The sequence below is a fragment of the Lepidochelys kempii genome, chromosome 9 (assembly GCF_965140285.1).
Source record: "Lepidochelys kempii isolate rLepKem1 chromosome 9, rLepKem1.hap1, whole genome shotgun sequence".
NCBI classification, from domain to species: domain Eukaryota; kingdom Metazoa; phylum Chordata; order Testudines; family Cheloniidae; genus Lepidochelys; species Lepidochelys kempii.
Window position 1 is genome coordinate 56,206,337 of NC_136388.1, and position 18,356 is coordinate 56,224,692.

An 18,356-nucleotide genomic window follows, 5' to 3' on the forward strand; every position below is an offset into this window, starting at 1 on the left:
ATCTGGAGGATGGTATGGATTGCACCCTCAGCAAGTTTGCAGATGACACTAAACTGGGAGGAGAGGTAGATACGCTGGAGGGTAGGGATAGGATACAGAGGGACCTAGACAAATGAGAGGATTGGGCCAAAAGAAATCTGATGAGGTTCAACAAGGACAAGTGCAGAGTCCTGCACTTAGGATGGAAGAATCCCATGCACCGCTACAGACTAGGGACCCAATGGCTCGGTGGCAGTTCTGCGGAAAAGGACCTAGGGGTTACAGTGGATGAGAAGCTGGATATGAGTCAGCAGTGTGCCCTTGTTGCCAAGAAGGCCAATAGTATTTTGGGATGTATAAGTAGGGGCACTGCCAGCAGATCGAGGGACGTGATCATTCCCCTCTATTCGACATTGGTGAGGCCTCATCTGGAATACTGTGTCCAGTTTTGGGCCCCACACTACAAGAAGGATGTGGAAAAATTGGACAGAGAGTCCAGCGGAGGGCAACAAAAATTATTAGGGGACTGGAACACATGACTTATGAGGAGAGGCTGAGGGAACTGGGATTGTTTAGTCTGCAGAAGAGAAGAATGAGGGGGGATTTGATAGCTGCTTTCAACTACCTGAAAGGGGGTTCCAAAGAGGATGGATCTAGACTGCTCTCAGTGGAAGTGGATGACAGAACGAGGAGTAATGGTCTCAAGTTGCAGTGGGGGAGGATTAGGTTGGATATTAGGAAAAACTTTCTCACTAGGAGGGTGGTGAAACACTGGAATACATTACCTAGGGAGGTGGTGGAATCTCCTTCCTTTGAAGTTTTTAAGGTCAGGCTTGACAAAGCCCTGGCTGGGGTGATTTATTTGGGGATTGTGCCTGCTTTGAGCTGGGGGTTGGACTAGATGACCTCCTGGAGGTGCCTTCCAATCCTGATATTCTATGTTTGTATGATTCTATGTATACCAACCCTATCCTGCAGAGTCTTACCCTTTGAAAGCCTACCCACAGCTCAAGGAGCCCCACACTTTGGTTCCCTAAGCGTAGTTTGGAGAGTCTTCTCCATTGTAACCTTAACCCCAGCCTGGGTAAGCCTACCCATGGAAACATAGCCCTAGTTTGGGAGCCTTGTCCTCTGGAATCATTCCTCTAGCCCAGATAGCCTTACCATGTGGGACATTAATGTTACCCCGACATGTCCTGCCCTTGGACCCCCTAACCCTAGCATAGGCAGCACTACCCTCTGAAAGCTTAACTAAGCTTGGGGAACGCCTGCAGTAGAAGATCTCATCACTACCCTAAACCCAGTTTCTCCCAACAGAAATCACTCTAGAGAATATGGTTCAGGATGAACCCTCTGGTAATCCTCCCCCCACCACCATCTGGAATGGCCCAGGAGCTCTGGTTTTTAAGACAATCACAGTTACCGTTTCCCCAGCCTCCCCTGTAGAGAGGACCTTTCTATCCACACATACATTCTTTCTTGTTTATTTTATGGGGCTGGTGAATACTCTAGTTAAGAAGATGAGTTCTTTGCTCCTTACCCTGTTGGTCCATGAGGATGGGAGCTCCACCTAATGATGCCACAGAGTCCACCAGTAGTAAGCACTTATATCTAGCAAAGGGAAAGGAAGAGCAGACATTACTTAGCAAACATCAACCTGTTTGTGTTGGTGTCTGAAAGCTTCTCATTCATTCTGGTTCTTATCATTTCTCTGACCAGACAATAGTTTTCCAGAGTCCTGGATTTCCCAGGACCCTCCTGAAATGTGTTAAGCACCATTGCAACAGCTCTAGCAGAGTCACTAACCTGCCCATTACTTTGCCTATGGACAGTGGTGAAAGAGAAACATGCAATTTTGTCTTACCTGGGAATGCTATTATACCCCACTGTTCGATGAGTATTCAACACCCCTCTGGGCACCTGATCCATAGAGGATCTGAGTCTGCAATAGCTGCCTAGGAGGGGCTTGGAACCCTAACCTGAGCCCCCTACCTTCTTGAACCCTAACCTTAGTCCAGTGGCTCTCAACCTTTCCAGACTATACCTTTCTGGAGTCTGATTTGTTTTGCATACCCCCAAGTTTCACCTCACTTAAAAACTACTTGCTTACAAAATCAGACACAAAAATACAAAAGTGTCACAGCACAGTAGTACTGAAACATTGCTACTGCCTCATTTTACCATTTAATTATCAACTAAATTAATTGAAATATAAATATTGTACTTACATTTCAGTGTATATGTAAGTGGACTGTTAGTCCCTTACTAAAACTCAGTGGAGTTTTTTTGGTTGGTTAGCTCCCAGTACTAAAAGTAAGGGGAAGGGTCAATGGGAAATCAGGACCCTGAGACTGACAGTCCCCAGGAGCAATGGGGAGAGGCCCATGCTCCAGATGAGCCTGATTGACAGGGCGGGCAGGCCAATGAGTGAGTCAGGAGGCATGGGTTGGGGGGGTCCCATCCTCTGTGTGAGCTGGAATTGCCTGGAACAGAGTGGGGCCAAGCTAAGGAGAGAGCAGGGGCCTGAGCTGAGCTGGGGAGTAGGGCTGTGCCAGCCAGAAAACCTGAGAATCATACAATCATAGAAGATTAGGGTTGGAAGAGACTTCAGGAGGTCATCTAGTCGAACCCCCTGCCAAAGCAGGACGAACACCAACTAAGTCATCCGAGCCAGGGCTTTGTCAAGCCAGGCCTTAAAAACCTCTAAGGATGGAGATTCCACCACCTCCCTAGGTAACCTATTCCAGTGCTTCACCCCACTCCTAGTGAAATAGTGTTTCCTAATATCCAACCTAAACCTCCCTCACTGCAACTTGAGACCATTGCTACATGTTCTGTCATCTGCCACCACTAAGAACACCCAAGCTCCATCCTCTTTGGAACCTCCCTTCAGGAAGTTGAAGGCTGCTAACCCCCCCGCCCCCCACTCTTCTCTTCTGCAGACTAAACAAGCCCAGTTCCCTCAACCTCTCCTCAAAAGTCATGTGTCCCAGAACCCTGATCATTTTCATTGCCCTCCGCTGGACTCTCTCCAATTTGTCCACATCCTTTCTGTAGTGGGGGGCCCAAAACTGGACTCAGTACTCCAGATGTGGCCCCACCAGTGCCGAATAGAGGGGAACAATCACTTCCCTCGATCTGCTGGCAATGCTCCGACAATGCAGCCCAATATGCCATTAGCCTTCATGGCAACAAGGGCACACTGCTGACTCATATCCAGCTTCTCATCCACTGTAATCCCCAGGTCCTTTTCTGCAGAACTGCTGCTTAGCCAGTCGGTCTCCAGTCTGTAGCGGTGCATGGGATTCTTCCGTCCTAAGTGCAGGACTCTGCACTTGTCCTTGTTGAACCTCATCAGATTTCTTTTGGCTCAATCCTCCAATTTGCCTAGATCACTCTGGACCCTATGCCTACCCTCCAGCGTATCTACCTCTCCCCACAGCTTAGTGTCATCCATGAACTTGCTGAGGGTGCAATCTATCACATCATCCAGATCATTAATAAAAATGTGGGAGGAGGGATACCTCAGTGGTTAGAGCATTGGCCTGCTAAACCCAGGGTTGTGAGTTCAATCCTTGAGGGGGCCATTTAGAGATCTGGGGCAAAAATTGGGGATTGGTCCTGCTTTGAGCAAGGGGTTGAACTTGATGACCTCCTGAGGTTCCTTTTAACCCTGATATTCTATAAAACAAAACCATCCCAAGGACTGACCCTTGGAGCACTCCGCTTGATACCAGCTGCCAAATAGATATCAAGCCATTGATCATTGCCCAATGAGCTAGCCAACTTTCTATCCACCTTATAGTCCATTCATCCAATCCATACTTTTTTAACTTACTGGCAAGAATACTGTGGGATACCATAATAAAAGCTTTGCTAAAGTCAAGATATATCACATCCACTGCTTTCCCCATATCCAGAGAACCAGTTATCTCATCATAGAAGGCCAGCAGGTTGGTCAGGCATGACTTGCCCTTGGTGAATCCATGTTGACTGTTTCTGATCACCTTCCTCTCCTCCAAGAGCTTTAAAATGGTTTCCTTGAGGACTTTCTCAATGATCAGAAGCAGCAGCCCAGGGAGCAGGTCAGTGATGGGAGCAGAGCCACAGAAGCAGCCCAGAGAGCAGACCTGTGCTAGGTGGAGAAGTGTAGCAACCAGAGCCAGAGGGGCCAGAGAAGCAGCCCAGGGGGCAGGAGGCAGAGCAGCAGCAGTACTGAGGCAGAGTGAAGCTGGAGCTGGGGCTGGGGCTGGAGCAGTCTGGAGCCGGGTGCGGTGAGCAGCTGGGGAGAGCAAGGGGGACACTGGGCAGTAGGTCCAATGCAGGGAGATGCCTCCCCTAGCCAAGAGGTCTTCCAGGTGGTACTGGGAGGGGGATCATAACCCTGACAGGGGGTGGGAGAGCTGATGCTGGGAAGAAGGGTTCTGCCACCTACAGCCTGAGGGTGTGTGCCCTCCGCCAGAGCAAGTGTCCGACCCTCAGCATCCCTGCAGCACATCCAGGGCCTGGGCAGGAGGCCTGGGACATGTGAGAAACAGACTGAACTGCCCTTACCCTCCAGAGATGGCTGGTTGTGGTGTCCCCATACCACAGAGCGGGGTGATGTATTTTCCTTTAACCTTTCCCATTTTTTCCTTTTTTTAAAAAAAATTTATTTCTGTTTAATAAATTGTGTTTGCTTGAACTATATGCAATGATCAGTGAGTCCTAGGTGGGAGGACCATGGGGCTCCGTGCACTGCCCTGCCCTGAGCACCAGCTCCGCACTCCCATTGGCTGGGAACCACAGCCAACGGGAGCTGGGGTGGTGGTGCCTGCGGGCAAGAGCAGGGCGCAGAGCCCCTTGGCCCTGAGCCCCAAATCCCTACCCCAGCCCTGAGCCCCCCAAGCCTGCCGCCTCCTCCTGAACTCCAAACACCTCATCCCCAGCCCCACCCCAGAGCCCACACCCCCAGCCCAGCGTCCGTACCCCCTGCTGCCCCCCCACCTCCTGCCTCAATCCACAGCCCCCTCCTGCACTCTGAATCCCTCGGCCCCAGCCCCCGTCTGGAGCCGCCTCCTGCACCCCAAACCCCTCAGCCCCATCATTTCTAGCCCCACCCTGGAGCCCGCACCCTCAGTTAGAGCCATCACCCCCTCCTGCACCCCAACCCCCTGCCCCAGCCCAGTGAAAGTGAATGAGGATGGGGGCGAGCGAGCCACCGAGGGAGGGGAAATGTAGTGAGCGGGGGAGAAGGGGGCAGGGCCTCAGTAAAGGGGCGGGGCTAGGGTATTCAGTTTTGTGTGATTAGAATGTTGGCAACCCTAATATAGAGCAGTATAAACAAGTCATTGTCTGTATGAAATTTTAGTTTGTACTGACTTCGCTACTGCTTTTTATGTAGCCTGTTATAAAACTAGGCAAACATCTAGGTGAGTTGATGTACCCCCTGGAAGACCTCTGAGTACCCCCAAGGGTCTGCATTCTGTTTGAGAATCACTGCCCTATCCTACATAGCCCTACTCTCTGGAACCCAAACCCTAGCCTGGAGAGCCCTACCCTCTGGAACCTGAACCCTAATCCAGGAAGCATTACTCTTTGCATCCCTAACTCTTGCTGAGGGAATCTTATCTGTTAGAACCCTAGCCCGTGGAGCCCTGCTCTCTTGAACCCTAACCTGAACCTAGGACGGCCTATCCTTTGGAACATTAACCCTAGCCCGTGAAGCTTGAAGTGCTAGAACACCAACCCTATCCTACAGAGTCTTACCCTTTGAAAGCCTACCCACAGCTCAAGGAGCCCCACACTTTGGTTCCCTAAGCATAGTTTGGAGAGTCTTCTCCATTGTAACCTTAACCCAAGCCTGGGTAAGCCTACCCTTGGAAACATAGCCCTAGCTTGGGAGCCTTGTCCTCTGGAATTGTTCCTCTAGCCCAAACAGCTCTACCATGTGAGACATTAATGTTACCCCGACATATCCTACCCTTGGACACCCAGATTCAGCACCTAGCAATGACCTGGCTGATGGTTGTTGTGCTGTGCCTGATTGCAGAACCCTCTCCTAACCAATGCGCTGTCTGTCACTTTGCCCCCCACATTCAGTCCCTCTGAATAGAGGCTGTTGATAGACGTTTGCTCCCCTTACTACTGCTTTGTCGCCTATCTCTTCTCTGCTGCACTTAGCAAACAATAATGTGTGTTCCCTGGGCTCTCGCAGGGCCACCTGCTGATCTCCCGTGACTTAGAACAAGAATAAAATGCAGGTGTGGCAACTTGGTGGTGGTGGAGCTTTGTGGTTTCTAGAGAGCATGATGCTCATTGGGCGTTGTTAGTAAGTGTAGTGATTGTTTTGAGTTTCCCAGCACACCCCGACATCCCTGCCTTCCTGTAGTGCGTCCATGGTCCAGACAGTCTGTCCAGCCACAGGGCACCGTGTGGAGGATCCCACTGACCTGTGGCAGAGCTCTCCAAGGCCATCCAGGGGCTGAAGCACCCCGCTGGATGATTCTCCATGTGTGATGAAAAACAGTGAGGGCTTGTGCTGCGCCAGAGCCTACATGGGAGAGAGAGAGAGAGAGAGAGAGAGAAAAAATTAAATACACCAACCAAGCTGAGGAGGCTCTGGCACAGGGGTGGGTAAACTTTTTGGCCCAAGGGCCACATCTGGGTGGGGAAATTGTATGCAGGGCCATGAATGTAGGGCTGGGCAGGGGGTTGGGGTGCGGGAGGGAGTGCGGGGTGTAGGAGGGAGTGCAGGGTGCAGGAAGGGACTCAGGGCAAGCGGTTGGGGTGCAGGAAAGGTGCAGAGTGCAGGAGGGGGCTCAGGGCAGGGGGTTCGGGTGCAGAAGGCATGCAGCAGGGGGCTCAAGGCAGGGGTTTAGGGGCTCAGGGCAGGGGGTTGGGGTGCAGATGCAGCAGGGGGCTAAGGGCAGGAGGTTAGGGTGCGGGGTGCAGGAGGGGTTCAGGGTATGGGCTCCAGCCCAGCGCCACTTACCTCGAGCGGCTCTGGGGTGGCAGCGGTGTGCAGCGGGGCTAAGGCAGGCAGGCTCCCAACCTGCCCTGGCCCTGCGCCACTCCTGGATGTGGCCAGCATATCTGGCAGTGGCTCCTGGGGGTGGGCTGGGGCAAGCGGCTCTGCAGCACGGTGCCCTGGTCTGTGTGTACCGCTCCCAGCCAATGGGAGCTATGTGGGGGGGGGTGCCTGCAGGCGAGGGAAGTGCATGGAGCCCTCTGCTCTCCCCTGTCCCCAAGGGGCCGTAGGGACGTGATGCTGGCCGCTTCTGGGAGCAGTGCGGGGCCAGGGCAGGCAGGGAGCCTGCTTTAGCCCCACTGCGCCATGGGGCTGGCAATCCCGCAGGCTGCAGTTTGCCCTCCCCTGCTCTGGCAGAAACCCTACCATACACAGAGAACAGGGGCATTTCATGGGCAAAATTGTCCCTTGTGTTTGCACTCTGCGAGGCAGGGATAATACGCAGCCCCCTCAGTCCTCACATCATGAGAGTAACCTGCCGTCATGAGGTGTAGAGATCCCATTCTACCACTGTCACTAAGGTAGGCTAGCCATCTTCTCAGCTGCAGCAACAGCTGCAGGATAAGAAGGCAAGCAGGGCCCAGGAGAGGGGGGCTGCAGAGGGACTACAGAGAAGGAGTTGCCTTCAGCTGCAGACTGGCAGGAAACTGGACTTATAGAGAGGCAGAAGTAAAGATTGTGAGTCTGGCAAAAGCCTCCAGGAGAGCTGAGGTAGATAGCAGCTCAGGGAAACATTGACGGTTTGTGAGGAGTCAGTCCCCACTGTTTAATGCATGGTCACTGGGCTGGAGCTTGGAGGAGTGGGTGGGCAGGCTGGGGTTCCAGCAACTTCTTGGAGCAAAGGGGTCAGAGTGCTCCTCCGGGGGCTTGGAATTACTGACCCTTCATTAGACTCCTGGTCAGTCAGACTCTTTATTGCCCCAGAAGGGAGGGAATATAAATGACCAGGCTGGAGTCATAGGAGCAGCCGCCCAGCACAGGGCCAATGACTGTTGGGGGAACGTGAGGCAGAATTTCTGCAACACCACACCCAATGCTGAGATGGCTTTGGCTGGCAAAGGCACTGTCAGATGCCTGCATGGGCAGTGGTGCACTGGGAGCTCTCCTGTGGCTGCTGTCAGGTGTAGGTATTGGTGGGCTGCAGAGGTTGCACACCTGCTGGAAGACAGGAGTGTCTGTGCAATGAGAGCAGTGCCACAAGATGCTCCTATTTATTGTAGACATGCACCATCATCATCTCCCACTTGTTACCTCAAACAAGCTCCTTCATGCTTCCTCCAACCTGCCCCTGACTCTTGGTGCTGCTCCCTACAAACCTCTACAAAGACACCTCATAATCCACCTTAAAACTCTCCTTTGCTGTGAGGCCTACCAAAAGCTGATCCTGATGGGCAGGATCCCCTGGGAGAATAACATGAGGAGGAAAGGAGTTCAGGAGAGCTGGCTGCATTTTAAAGAATCCTTATTGAGGTTACAGGGACAAACCATTCCAATGTGTAGAAAGAATAGTAAAGATGGCAGGTGACCAGCTTGGCTTAACAGTGAAATCCTTGCTGATCTTAAACACAAAAAAGAAGCTTACAAGAAATGGAAGCTTGGATAAATGACCAGGGAAGAGTATAAAAATATTGCTCAAGCATGCAGGAGTGAAATCAGGAAGGCCAAGTCACATCTGGAGTTGCAGCTAGCAAGAGATGTTAAGAGTAACAAGAAGGGTTTCTTCAGGTATGTTAGCAACAAGAAGAAAGTCAAGGAAAGTGTGGGCCCCTTACTGAAAGAGGGAGGCAACCTAGTGACAGAGGATGTGGAAAAAGCTAATGTACTCAATGCTTTTTTTGCCTCTGTCTTCACGAACAAGGTCAGCTCCCAGACTGCTGCACTGGGCAGCACAGCATGGGGAGGAGGTGACCAGCCCTCTGTGAAGGAAGAAGTGGTTCGGGACTATTAGAAAACCTGGACAAGCACAAGTCAATGGGGCTGGATGCGGTGCATCCAAGAGTGCTAAAGGAGTTGGCGGATGTGATTGCAGAGCCATTGGCCATTATCTTTGAAAACTTGTGGCGATCGGAGGAGGTCCCGGACGACTGGAAAAAGGCTAATGTAGAGCCCATCTTTAAAAAAGGGATGGAGGAGGATCTGGGGAATTACAGGCCAGTCAGCCTCACCTCAGTCCCTGGAAAAATCATGGAGCAGCTCCTCAAGGAATCAATTCTGAAGCACTTAGAGGAGAGGAAAGTGATCAGGAACAGTCAGCATTGATTCACCAAGGGCAAGTCATGCCTGACTAACCTAATTGCCTACTATGATGAGATAACTGGCTCTGTGGATGAGGGGAAAGCAGTGGACGTGGTGTTCCTTGACTTTAGCAAAGCTTTTGACAGTCTCCCACAGTATTCTAGCCAGTAAGTTAAAGAAGTATGGGCTGGATGAATGGACGATAAGGTGGATAGAAAGCTGGCTAGATCATCGGGCTCAAGGGGTCGTGATCAATGGCTCCATGTCTAGTTGGCAGCCAGTATCAAGTGGAGTGCCCCAAGGGTCGGTCCTCGGGCTGGTTTTGTTCAATATCTTCCTTAATGATCTGGAGGATGGTATGGATTGCACCCTCAGCAAGTTTGCAGATGACACTAAACTGGGAGGAGAGGTAGATACGCTGGAGGATAGGGGTAGGATACAGAGGGCCCTAGACAAATTAGAGGACTGGGCCAAAAGAAATCTGATGAGGTTCAACAAGGACAAGTGCAGAGTCCTACACTTAGGACGGAAGAATCCCATGCACCGCTATAGACTAGGGACCGAATGGCTAGGCAGCAGTTCTGCAGAAAAGGACCTAGGGGTTACAGTGGACAAGAAGCTGGATATGAGTCAACAGTGTGCCCTTGTTGCCAAGAAGGCCAATGGCATTTTGGGATGTATAAGTAGGGGCGTTGCCAGCAGATCGAGGGACGTGATCAGTCCCCTCTATTCAACATTGGTGAGGCCTCAACTGGAGTACTGTGTCCAGTTTTGGGCCCCACACTACAAGAAGGATGTGGAAAAATTGGAGAGAGTCCAGCGGAGGGCAACATAAATGATTAGGTGACTGGAACACATGACTTATGAGGAGAGGCTGAGGGAACTGGGATAGTTTAGTCTGCGGAAGAGAAGAATGAGGGTGGGAATTGATAGCTGCTTTCAACTACCTGAAAGGGGGTTCCAAAGAGGATGGATCTAGACTGTTCTCAGTGGTACCAGATGACAGAATGAAGAGTAATGGTCTCAAGTTGCAGTGGGGAAGGTTTAGATTGGATATTGGGAAAAACTTTTTCACTGGTGGTGAAACACTGGAATGGGTTACCTATGGAGGTGGTGGAATCTGCTTCCGTAGAAGTTTTTAAGGTCAGGCTTGACAAAGCCCTGGCTAGGATGATTTAGTTGGGGATTGGTCCTGCTTTTGAGCAGGGGGTTGGACAAGATGACCTCCTGAGGTCCCTTCCAACCCTGATATTGTATGATACCATGATTCTATGAACCCTGAGGATGGCTGGCGAGCCAAGACCCTGCCTGTTGTCTCATTGTTTCCTTGTGCTCCCCTGTCTGTCTGTAGCCATCTGTTGTCTCCTATCTTACACTTGGACTGTCAGCTCTTTGGGGAAGGCTCTCTTTGTGCTGTGTTTGTACCTCTCCTAGCACAGTGGGATCCTGGTCCATGGCAACTCTAAGGTGCTAACACAACACAAATGAATAATGTTGTTATGAAGCCATGTGGGCTTGTTAGTGATGAACACTCTCCCTCTACTGGACACTGTGGGTGTATCAGGCACTCAACTCTGCTAGGAACCTACACAGCAATCTCGGCGTGAGGGAGCCCTGCCTGAAAATGCTCGCATTACACTTAACAGACCCTAGGGAGCTGAGAGGGGCTGTATATTCTAGCAGTTAAATGCATGCGCGTCCAATGGAAACAGTGCATGGTTCTCTCTCTTACTTCTCCATGCTTTCTTCCTGTACTCCCTCATGTCTTTCCTCTGAAGAGCCAAGGAGACAACACTTAGCCCCAAACACTTATACAAACAAAGCAAAGGGTGTGTGGATGGCAACATGAGAAATGTAGGGCCAGGACATCAGCTTGTGTAAACTAGCATCGCTTCCATTGCACCAAGCTGGGGCTCAGCCCTTTGCTTTCCTGCTAGCAGTGAAGGACAGAGTTGCCACATGAGGGCTGCGTTTTTGGCAGGAGCCAGCGGAGACACACAGTGCCCCTACTGTCAGGTAGGATGGGGAATGCTCCTCTTCCCAATATTTCTCATGGCTGCAGGCAGAACTGGGCAGGGAGTTGAGGCTCTGCAGTCGTGCTCTGATAGTGTGAGTAGCTGCCCACCCTCCACTTGGTGAGCTGCAGGGTTCTCCTGGGCAGGGCAGCTACTTGTAAGCCCAGAAGATGCATTAGGGGACTGTTGAGAATAGTTTCTCCTCTGGGCATAACCCATTCTTGCTTTCTCTGCCTGCCATTGCAGCAACATAAGGATTCCTGCCTCTCCTTATGTCCCAGGAGGCCGCAGTCACCCAGGCTATTCTAGCCAACGCCAGTGCACTGCAGTCTAGTCCCAACGTCCTTGCTCCGATACATGCAGCACTCACCTCCTCAATCTCCTTTAGTGCAAAGTATTCTCCAGGGGGCTTCACCAGTTGGTGGACATCAGCTCCTGAAAGGGGCAGGACAGAGAGTCAGTGCCCTGGCAGAAGTGCCCTAGCAGACCCTGCTGTGCAGTTCCATCTCTAACAACAGCCCTGAATAGCACCAGTAGCCTCGAACCCCCAACATTAAACAATGAGGGACAGATTGTGCTGGCTGTGCTGCGATATGCAAGTGTGGGACAGGATGCACAGAGCCATTCCCCACAGGCACCTTGGCACAGTGCAACCAACATCCCAGGGTTGGTGCAATGATGCCACAAAGCACCCCGAAGGGGGTGGGGGTGGGGTCGCCATGGTGCCAAGCCTCCACTCATCAGTGGATGGACCATGACCAACTTCGAGTTGTTGTTCTGGGTGTGTAATAAGTCATGTATTAACTGGGAAGCAGAGACACCTGTCAAAGTCCAGCCTGGCCTCATGGGAATTTGTCCACCTGAAAACTGGGAAAATGCTGAAAGCCCTCCCAATATCACTGATTAGACTTATACACGCTGTGCCCCTGGGTAACAGCCCCCCTGTTCCCCATCCCAACCACTGGCTCACTAGAAAGGAAGGGAAATAGAAATTTCCCTGTGTGGGTCAGAGATGTAAAGGCCAGGAGGCACCATGGAGCACAAAGACTGTGTCAGTGTAACGTAGCCCAGTCAGATTCTCACTGAAAGACTGGGAACTGCAGCTGTCATAGCTTCCACTGGGGTATCACATACAGGGACTCCATGCATTTCTGAGAAAGGCAAAGGTGATGGTTCCGTGAGATGTCTGTTCCTTTTAAGGCTCCCTGGGTGGATTCAGTTCCCCTTTATTACCCCCAAAGGTCTGTATTGATGGCAGGGTCCCTGGACCTACTTCTACTCAGTGAGGTCTGCTCTATGCTGGGGTTTTTGCAGCAGGGTACTGTGATGGATGTGCCCAAAGCAAACCCTTAGTAATGCTTGTATTAGTGTAAAATACATCACTTGCACTGGTTTAATTTACCTAGTCTTGCAACTCCCCTGGTATAATTCATGACTTACACTAGTGCAGTGTGTCTACACCAGGCTTTTGCACTAGGGGTTTACACTGGTCCAGCTACCCCAGTGTAATTACACCAATGCATAGAACCCCAGTGTAGACAAGGATTTATGGCAGATCCTCAAAGGTATTTAGGCACCTAACTCTCATTTAAATCAAGTGGGAAATAAATGTCTTTGGGGATCTTACATACGGTTCAGTCCTGCCCAACTTCTTCTCTCCTTCAGCACCTGAAAGCTTTCTCTCTATTCTGCAGCAAGCCCCTTGCTAACAAAATCTGCCTTTGCCAAAACTTCCCTGATTTCTATGAGCTCCCAGAAGACAGTCAGTGGAAAAGGGAGAGAGGGCTATTTCTTCCAAATTCTCTCAGGCCTGCCAAGTGCCCAGCCAGGGCAGAGTGAGCAGGGCCATACTGTATCTGAGCAGCAAGAGTCCAAGTGAGCTGTCAATTACACTAGGTCAGTGTAATCACTCCAGAGTTGGACAAAGCAATTTGGCCCTAAGTGTCAAGATGCAGCATGTCTCTGTATAATGGTTCTGACCTAGCCACAGCGCACATTTTACTGAGATCCACTGGCAGTGAGCAAGAATCTAACTTAGTCCCTGGTCTGAGCCATCCTGGAGCTGTTTGTAGCTTGGGCCCTCAGACAGCAAACAGAAAGGGGGTCAAGTCCCATACCCAGTCTCTTGGAGATGTCTGTTGCGCGCTCGCCCCAGATTCCATTCACTGCTATCAGCACCACCTCTCCAGCCTCCACCGCATTCAGAAGCGCAGCCTCCATGGCACAGTGGCCAGGGCCACTGATGGCCAGAGTCAGTGAGTTCTGAGTCTGGAAGGCATACTGGATTCCCAACTTGATTTCATCCATAATCTGAGGAGAACAGACAAGATGCCAGGGTTAAAGCAGCCACCTGCAGTCTGGCAGTGTAACTGCATTGAAATCAACACCCACTAATAGTAAAAAGAAACGGAGTACTTGTGGCACCTTAGAGACTAACAAATTTATTTGAGCATAAGCTTTCGTGAGCTACAGCTCACTTCATCGGATGCATTGAATGCATCCACTGAATGCATCCAATGAAGTGAGCTGTAGCTCACGAAAGCTTATGCTCAAATAAATTTGTTAGTCTCTAAGGTGCCACAAGTACTCCTTTTCTTTTTGCGGATACAGACTAACACGGCTGCTACTCTGAAACCTGAGTTCATGATGTGACCCAGTAGTGCTGTCACTTACTGCAGAGTATTTGACTTTAAGCCACAAACACACTATATTTACAACTTTTAGCTATTTCTTACAGAAATGAGTTTTACCAAAAATAAAACCGATCCCTACCCCTATCTTTGTGGGAGGCCTCTCTTGTGGTGCCCATGGGGCACTGCTGAACTAGACAGACACTCTACTCAGTTCTGAAAGGAAACTAAAGAGCTAGAGACCAACACCAAACAGCTAGGCACAACGAATGCCAGACCCTGCTGGCACCGCTCATGGAGAGCTTTGCCATGGAAGCACTGAAGGAGGTTAGGGAAAGGATTTTGTTTCTACCCCTGAGTTCTCCAAATGCTGGGAGAATTGGGAATCCGACAGGCAGTGGATGGTGGTCTTCTAGGCAGTTCCCCAAACTGCTTGTCAGCTTGATCCAAAGCCCATTCAAATCAGTGGGAATCTTTCCACTGACTGAAAGGTCACAGGCTTTAGAGCAGCCTCAGAGTGTGAATGGGGAGGAATCAGAACTGTGGCTCTGAGTCTGCAAGAGCCTGAAGCACATGAGTCATCCCCATGGCCGTGAAGGCAGAGGCACATGCACAGAGGAAAGATTTCAAGAAACACACTGACACCAAAAGCTGAAAGAAGCCAGGAGAAATGACAGCCCAACAGTGACTTATAATTAGTATTGCTAAAGCACCTCTTCTGTACTCTAGGAGACTCAGAAAGTGACGTCTTGTGGGAATGGAACCCAGAAGAGGGGAAAAGAAGGTCAGGAGCAAGGGAAAGTGCTATCTAAAACATTGCACTGGTGCCTGAGGAGAGGGGGAGGCTGCAGATCAGGAAACACTTCGAATGAGTGACCACGTTCTGGAGAAGTTGAGTCATAGTCCTCACCTGGAACATTTCCTTGTGGAGGTGTCCAATTAGCTGCCGACCTCCTGCAGCCAAGATCCGAGGAGGGACGTTTGAGGGCCCAGGCCCCAGGAGCAGCCTGTCTGGAATGGCCAGGGGCTGCCACAGTACTGCAGGGGGTGGCACCAGCAGCTGTTGTGAAGACATTGCGCGATAACGTGGAGCTGGGAGCCCAGGCAGAAGGAGAGGAGCCTGAACCGTAGCCTGGAGCACTCGGGAGGCACTGCCCATCACTGCTCGATGCATCTTTGGGGCCTGAGATAACAGAATGAACCTTCACCCTGACAGCAACCAGCCCCGGGCCTGCTGCCACTAGCTGTCGAGCTCCTGTTCCTCTCTGACAGAGCCTCTGCTGGGAGTGGTGACTCAAAGGCTGTCAAACCCTCTGCTCTGTCACACTGACCTTCACAGTCCTGGCAATAAAAGCCTAAGTCTAAAGCAACACAGCCCACTTCCCAATGGCCCGGCTGCTCCCTGGCTCCTCCTCGATGTTCTCGCAGAGAGCTCCTCTTGAAAACACACCCCCATTGGCCCTCCTGGCCTATGAACTCTGCACCTGGTAGGAGCTGGCACTGACCGCCGCTGTTCATGTGGCACTAATAACGTTGCTGCTTCTTGCTTCAGCCACATAATTTCCTGGTGCGGGAGAAAATCCCCATGTTTGTCTAAGCTGCTCAGTCAGAGCGGTTTTCCCCATAGCTCAGTGAGATAACAAGACACTGCTGTGCTCTGCCAGACTGCCCTGTTGTGGTCTTGGTGAGGGTGCCCCGGTCCTCACTCCCTGTACTATGTCCTTTTTACCATGCCATGGTTTCTGGTAGCTCCAAGAGGCCGCAGCCATGCTACTGAGCACTCAGAGAAGACCTGCCCCGAAGAGCTTCCAGTCTCAATAGCCAAGATGTACAGAGGGTGAGAAGGAAAACAGGCACAGAAAAGTGAGGGGTCTTGCCCCAGGTCACCCAGCAGGGCAGTGGCAGAGCTGGGAATGGATCCCAGCTTTCCTGAGTCCCACTCCCGTTCAAGAAATCACTTTTCATCACTGTGGGTTACTCAGATACTGGTGTGTGAACAGTCCCAGGCTGCTTCCCTGGCACTTCCATTCAAGCATGCGTTTGTGACATCCAATCCCTATCCTGTGATCAGGGATGTCACAGACATTGCCTAGGAAGCGCTAGATTCTGCAGTGGGTTTGCAGCCTGAACACCAAAGCACAGCTTGTCGAAGAGGAGGAGTGTGGAATACAAAGAGCTCTGAACTCTCATGAGGTGTTTCTCTGTCTCTCTCTCTTTTCCTTCTCACGTTCTCCCTCCCTCTTCCCACATTTCGTCTGCTTTCCTTCCCTTCCTCCCCTCCTCCTCTCAGCCTTACTTGGGCCCGGAACCAAAGCCTGGGAAAGTTAGCAGGAATCATTCCATTGATTTGGGATCAGGCCCCTAGGCCCCATCACGTGCCAAAGAAATCAATGGGATGCTTACTATTGATTTCAGTAGTGCAGGATTAGGCCCTTGAATTAGCACTGTTACTAGTTGGCCAAGACTAGCAAGTGGAGAAGCAGGATTAACTGGGGTTAATAGCTGGCCACATCAGTGCGCTTCTCAGATCTTCGGATCTCAACTTACTGGTAGTGAAATTCCACAAACCAGTGCACAAGCAATAACTGCCCCCTGTGGTTTGCTGCCTCCCTCTCTCGGACGAGTCTCCTGCCCCGTGCTGTGCCTTTGTGTTTCTGTGATTTTCCTGGATGCTGCCACATTTTGCTCACTCAAGTCCCAATCCTCATTTACTGTCGATTAATCTCTGCAGTTTCTATATGAGTGCTTTCGTGGGGAGAGGGATAGCTCAGTGGTTTGAGCATTAGCCTGCTAAACCCAGGGTTATGAGTTCAATCCTTGAGGGGGCCATTTAGGGATCTGGGGCAAAAATTGGGGATTGGTCCTACTTTGAGCAGGGGGTTGGACTAGATGACCTCCTGAGGTCCCTTCCAACTCTGATATTCTATTATTATGATTCTATGACCCTGGATTTAAAAAAAAGAGAGAGAAACCAAAACATGTAGAGGCTAGGTACATTTCCCTTCATTGGGAAGCACTTTACAAGCTGAGTCAATGAGTATATAGGACTTCTGTCACTACCCACTGACATGCAGCTGTCTCTGGGCTGACACATAGCAGCTGTTTAACAGTACACAGCAGCAGTGAAGAAGAAAGATGTATTGAACCTTCAGGGGGGATTTAGAAAGGCAGACTGCAACTAGCCCACCTGGAACTTGGCTAGGGCTGCATGGCTAATGCACATGTTCACTCTTACAAAAATGCATTCCTTTAATCACCCAAGCGGTCAGGACCTCAGCTGTGTGTCTCACAAGAAAGCCAGCCTCAAGCAGTATGGTGTGGCACTGATTCAGTAGGTCCACAGGTAGAGCGGCATTTGGGGAAGCAACTTTTCCTGCTGCTTTGTGGCTTTTCCAGGAGGTCATCCATCCAAGTCCAACCTCCTCTGACAAGAGGACAGCCCAGAGTGGTGTCACTCTCTCAGGCCAGGGGGCTCCTCTAAACGCTTAAAAGCTAGGCTGTTTTCTTCCATCATGGATCAGAAATGGCAACCAGTCGTTGTTGGCTTCTGCTTTCTTCATGGCAAGAACTCCATGCTGGTGGTATTAGAATGGCTAATAATCCCCCACAGGGGACAGGAGCCCCCAGCTTGGTAATAGTAAGAGACAGGCATGTCACAGTGGTAATGCAGGCAGTGATGAGAAGCGGCTGTGCAGGAAGGGGCTGAAGAAAGGAGCAACATTCATGACAAGGTTTGAAGCTCTTAGCTTTGCCAGCCTAAAGCTCTTTCCCTTTTTATAATCCATCAGATGCCAAATTCTGCTCTGTCCCCCGGTACAAATCTAAAGTAACTCCGTTGACTTAGAGCCACTCAGGGCTTATGCTGGCATAACCAAGTGTAGTACAGGATTTACACCAATTTAACTGTGAGCAGCATTTCGCCCAGTTGCTTCATGCTTTAGGAGTATGGGCCCAGTCAGAGCCTCTGTGATGTCCAAGGAGCTCACGGTACAGTTTAGGATGTAGAATACAAACCTGGCCTTTGACCTCCTCCACCTGTGTGCTTGGCTGGGGCCTTGACATAAGTTGGAGCAGGGATTCTCAGCCTCTTTCTTTCTGGGGCCCCCCAACCAGAGGTGAAAGTAAGCTGGTACACCCCGGTACGGCATACTGGTAATAGCCGGTGCACCGTACTGGGGCAGCCCGGATTCCCCAGGGGGCAATTTAAAGGGTCTGGGGCTCCCAGCAGTGGCTGGAGCCCCAGGCCCTTTAAATTGCCTCCAGAGCCCCCACTGCTGGAGCCCTGGGGTAGCGGCTGCAAGGCTCTGGAGCCCTGCGGGGCTCTAGCGGCTATTTAAAGGGCCTGGGGCTCCCCTGCTTCTACCGCCCTGGCCCTTTAAATAGCCGCTAGAGCCCCGCAGCCGCTACTCTAGGGCTCCGGCGGCTATTTAAAGGACCGGGGTGGCAGAGGCAGTGGAGCCACAGGCCCTTTAAATAGCCCCTGGAGCC

The 18,356-nt window shown here is 51.2% G+C and overlaps 1 protein-coding gene across 1 annotated transcript in view; it reads right to left on the reverse strand.

Moving 5' to 3' along the window:
- AGXT (alanine--glyoxylate aminotransferase) overlaps positions 1-15,282 on the reverse strand; it is a 32,452-nt gene extending 17,170 nt beyond the window's left edge. Inside the window, exons 1-5 of the mRNA XM_073360489.2 lie at positions 14,779-15,282; positions 13,356-13,548; positions 11,609-11,673; positions 6,411-6,511; positions 1,520-1,590 (exon numbers count right to left, since the gene is read on the reverse strand). Of these exons, the coding sequence (XP_073216590.1) occupies positions 1,520-1,590; positions 6,411-6,511; positions 11,609-11,673; positions 13,356-13,548; positions 14,779-15,042 (694 nt within the window). The 5' untranslated portion in view covers positions 15,043-15,282. The remainder of the gene's footprint in view (positions 1-1,519; positions 1,591-6,410; positions 6,512-11,608; positions 11,674-13,355; positions 13,549-14,778) is intronic.
- Between the last annotated feature and the right edge of the window lie 3,074 nt (positions 15,283-18,356).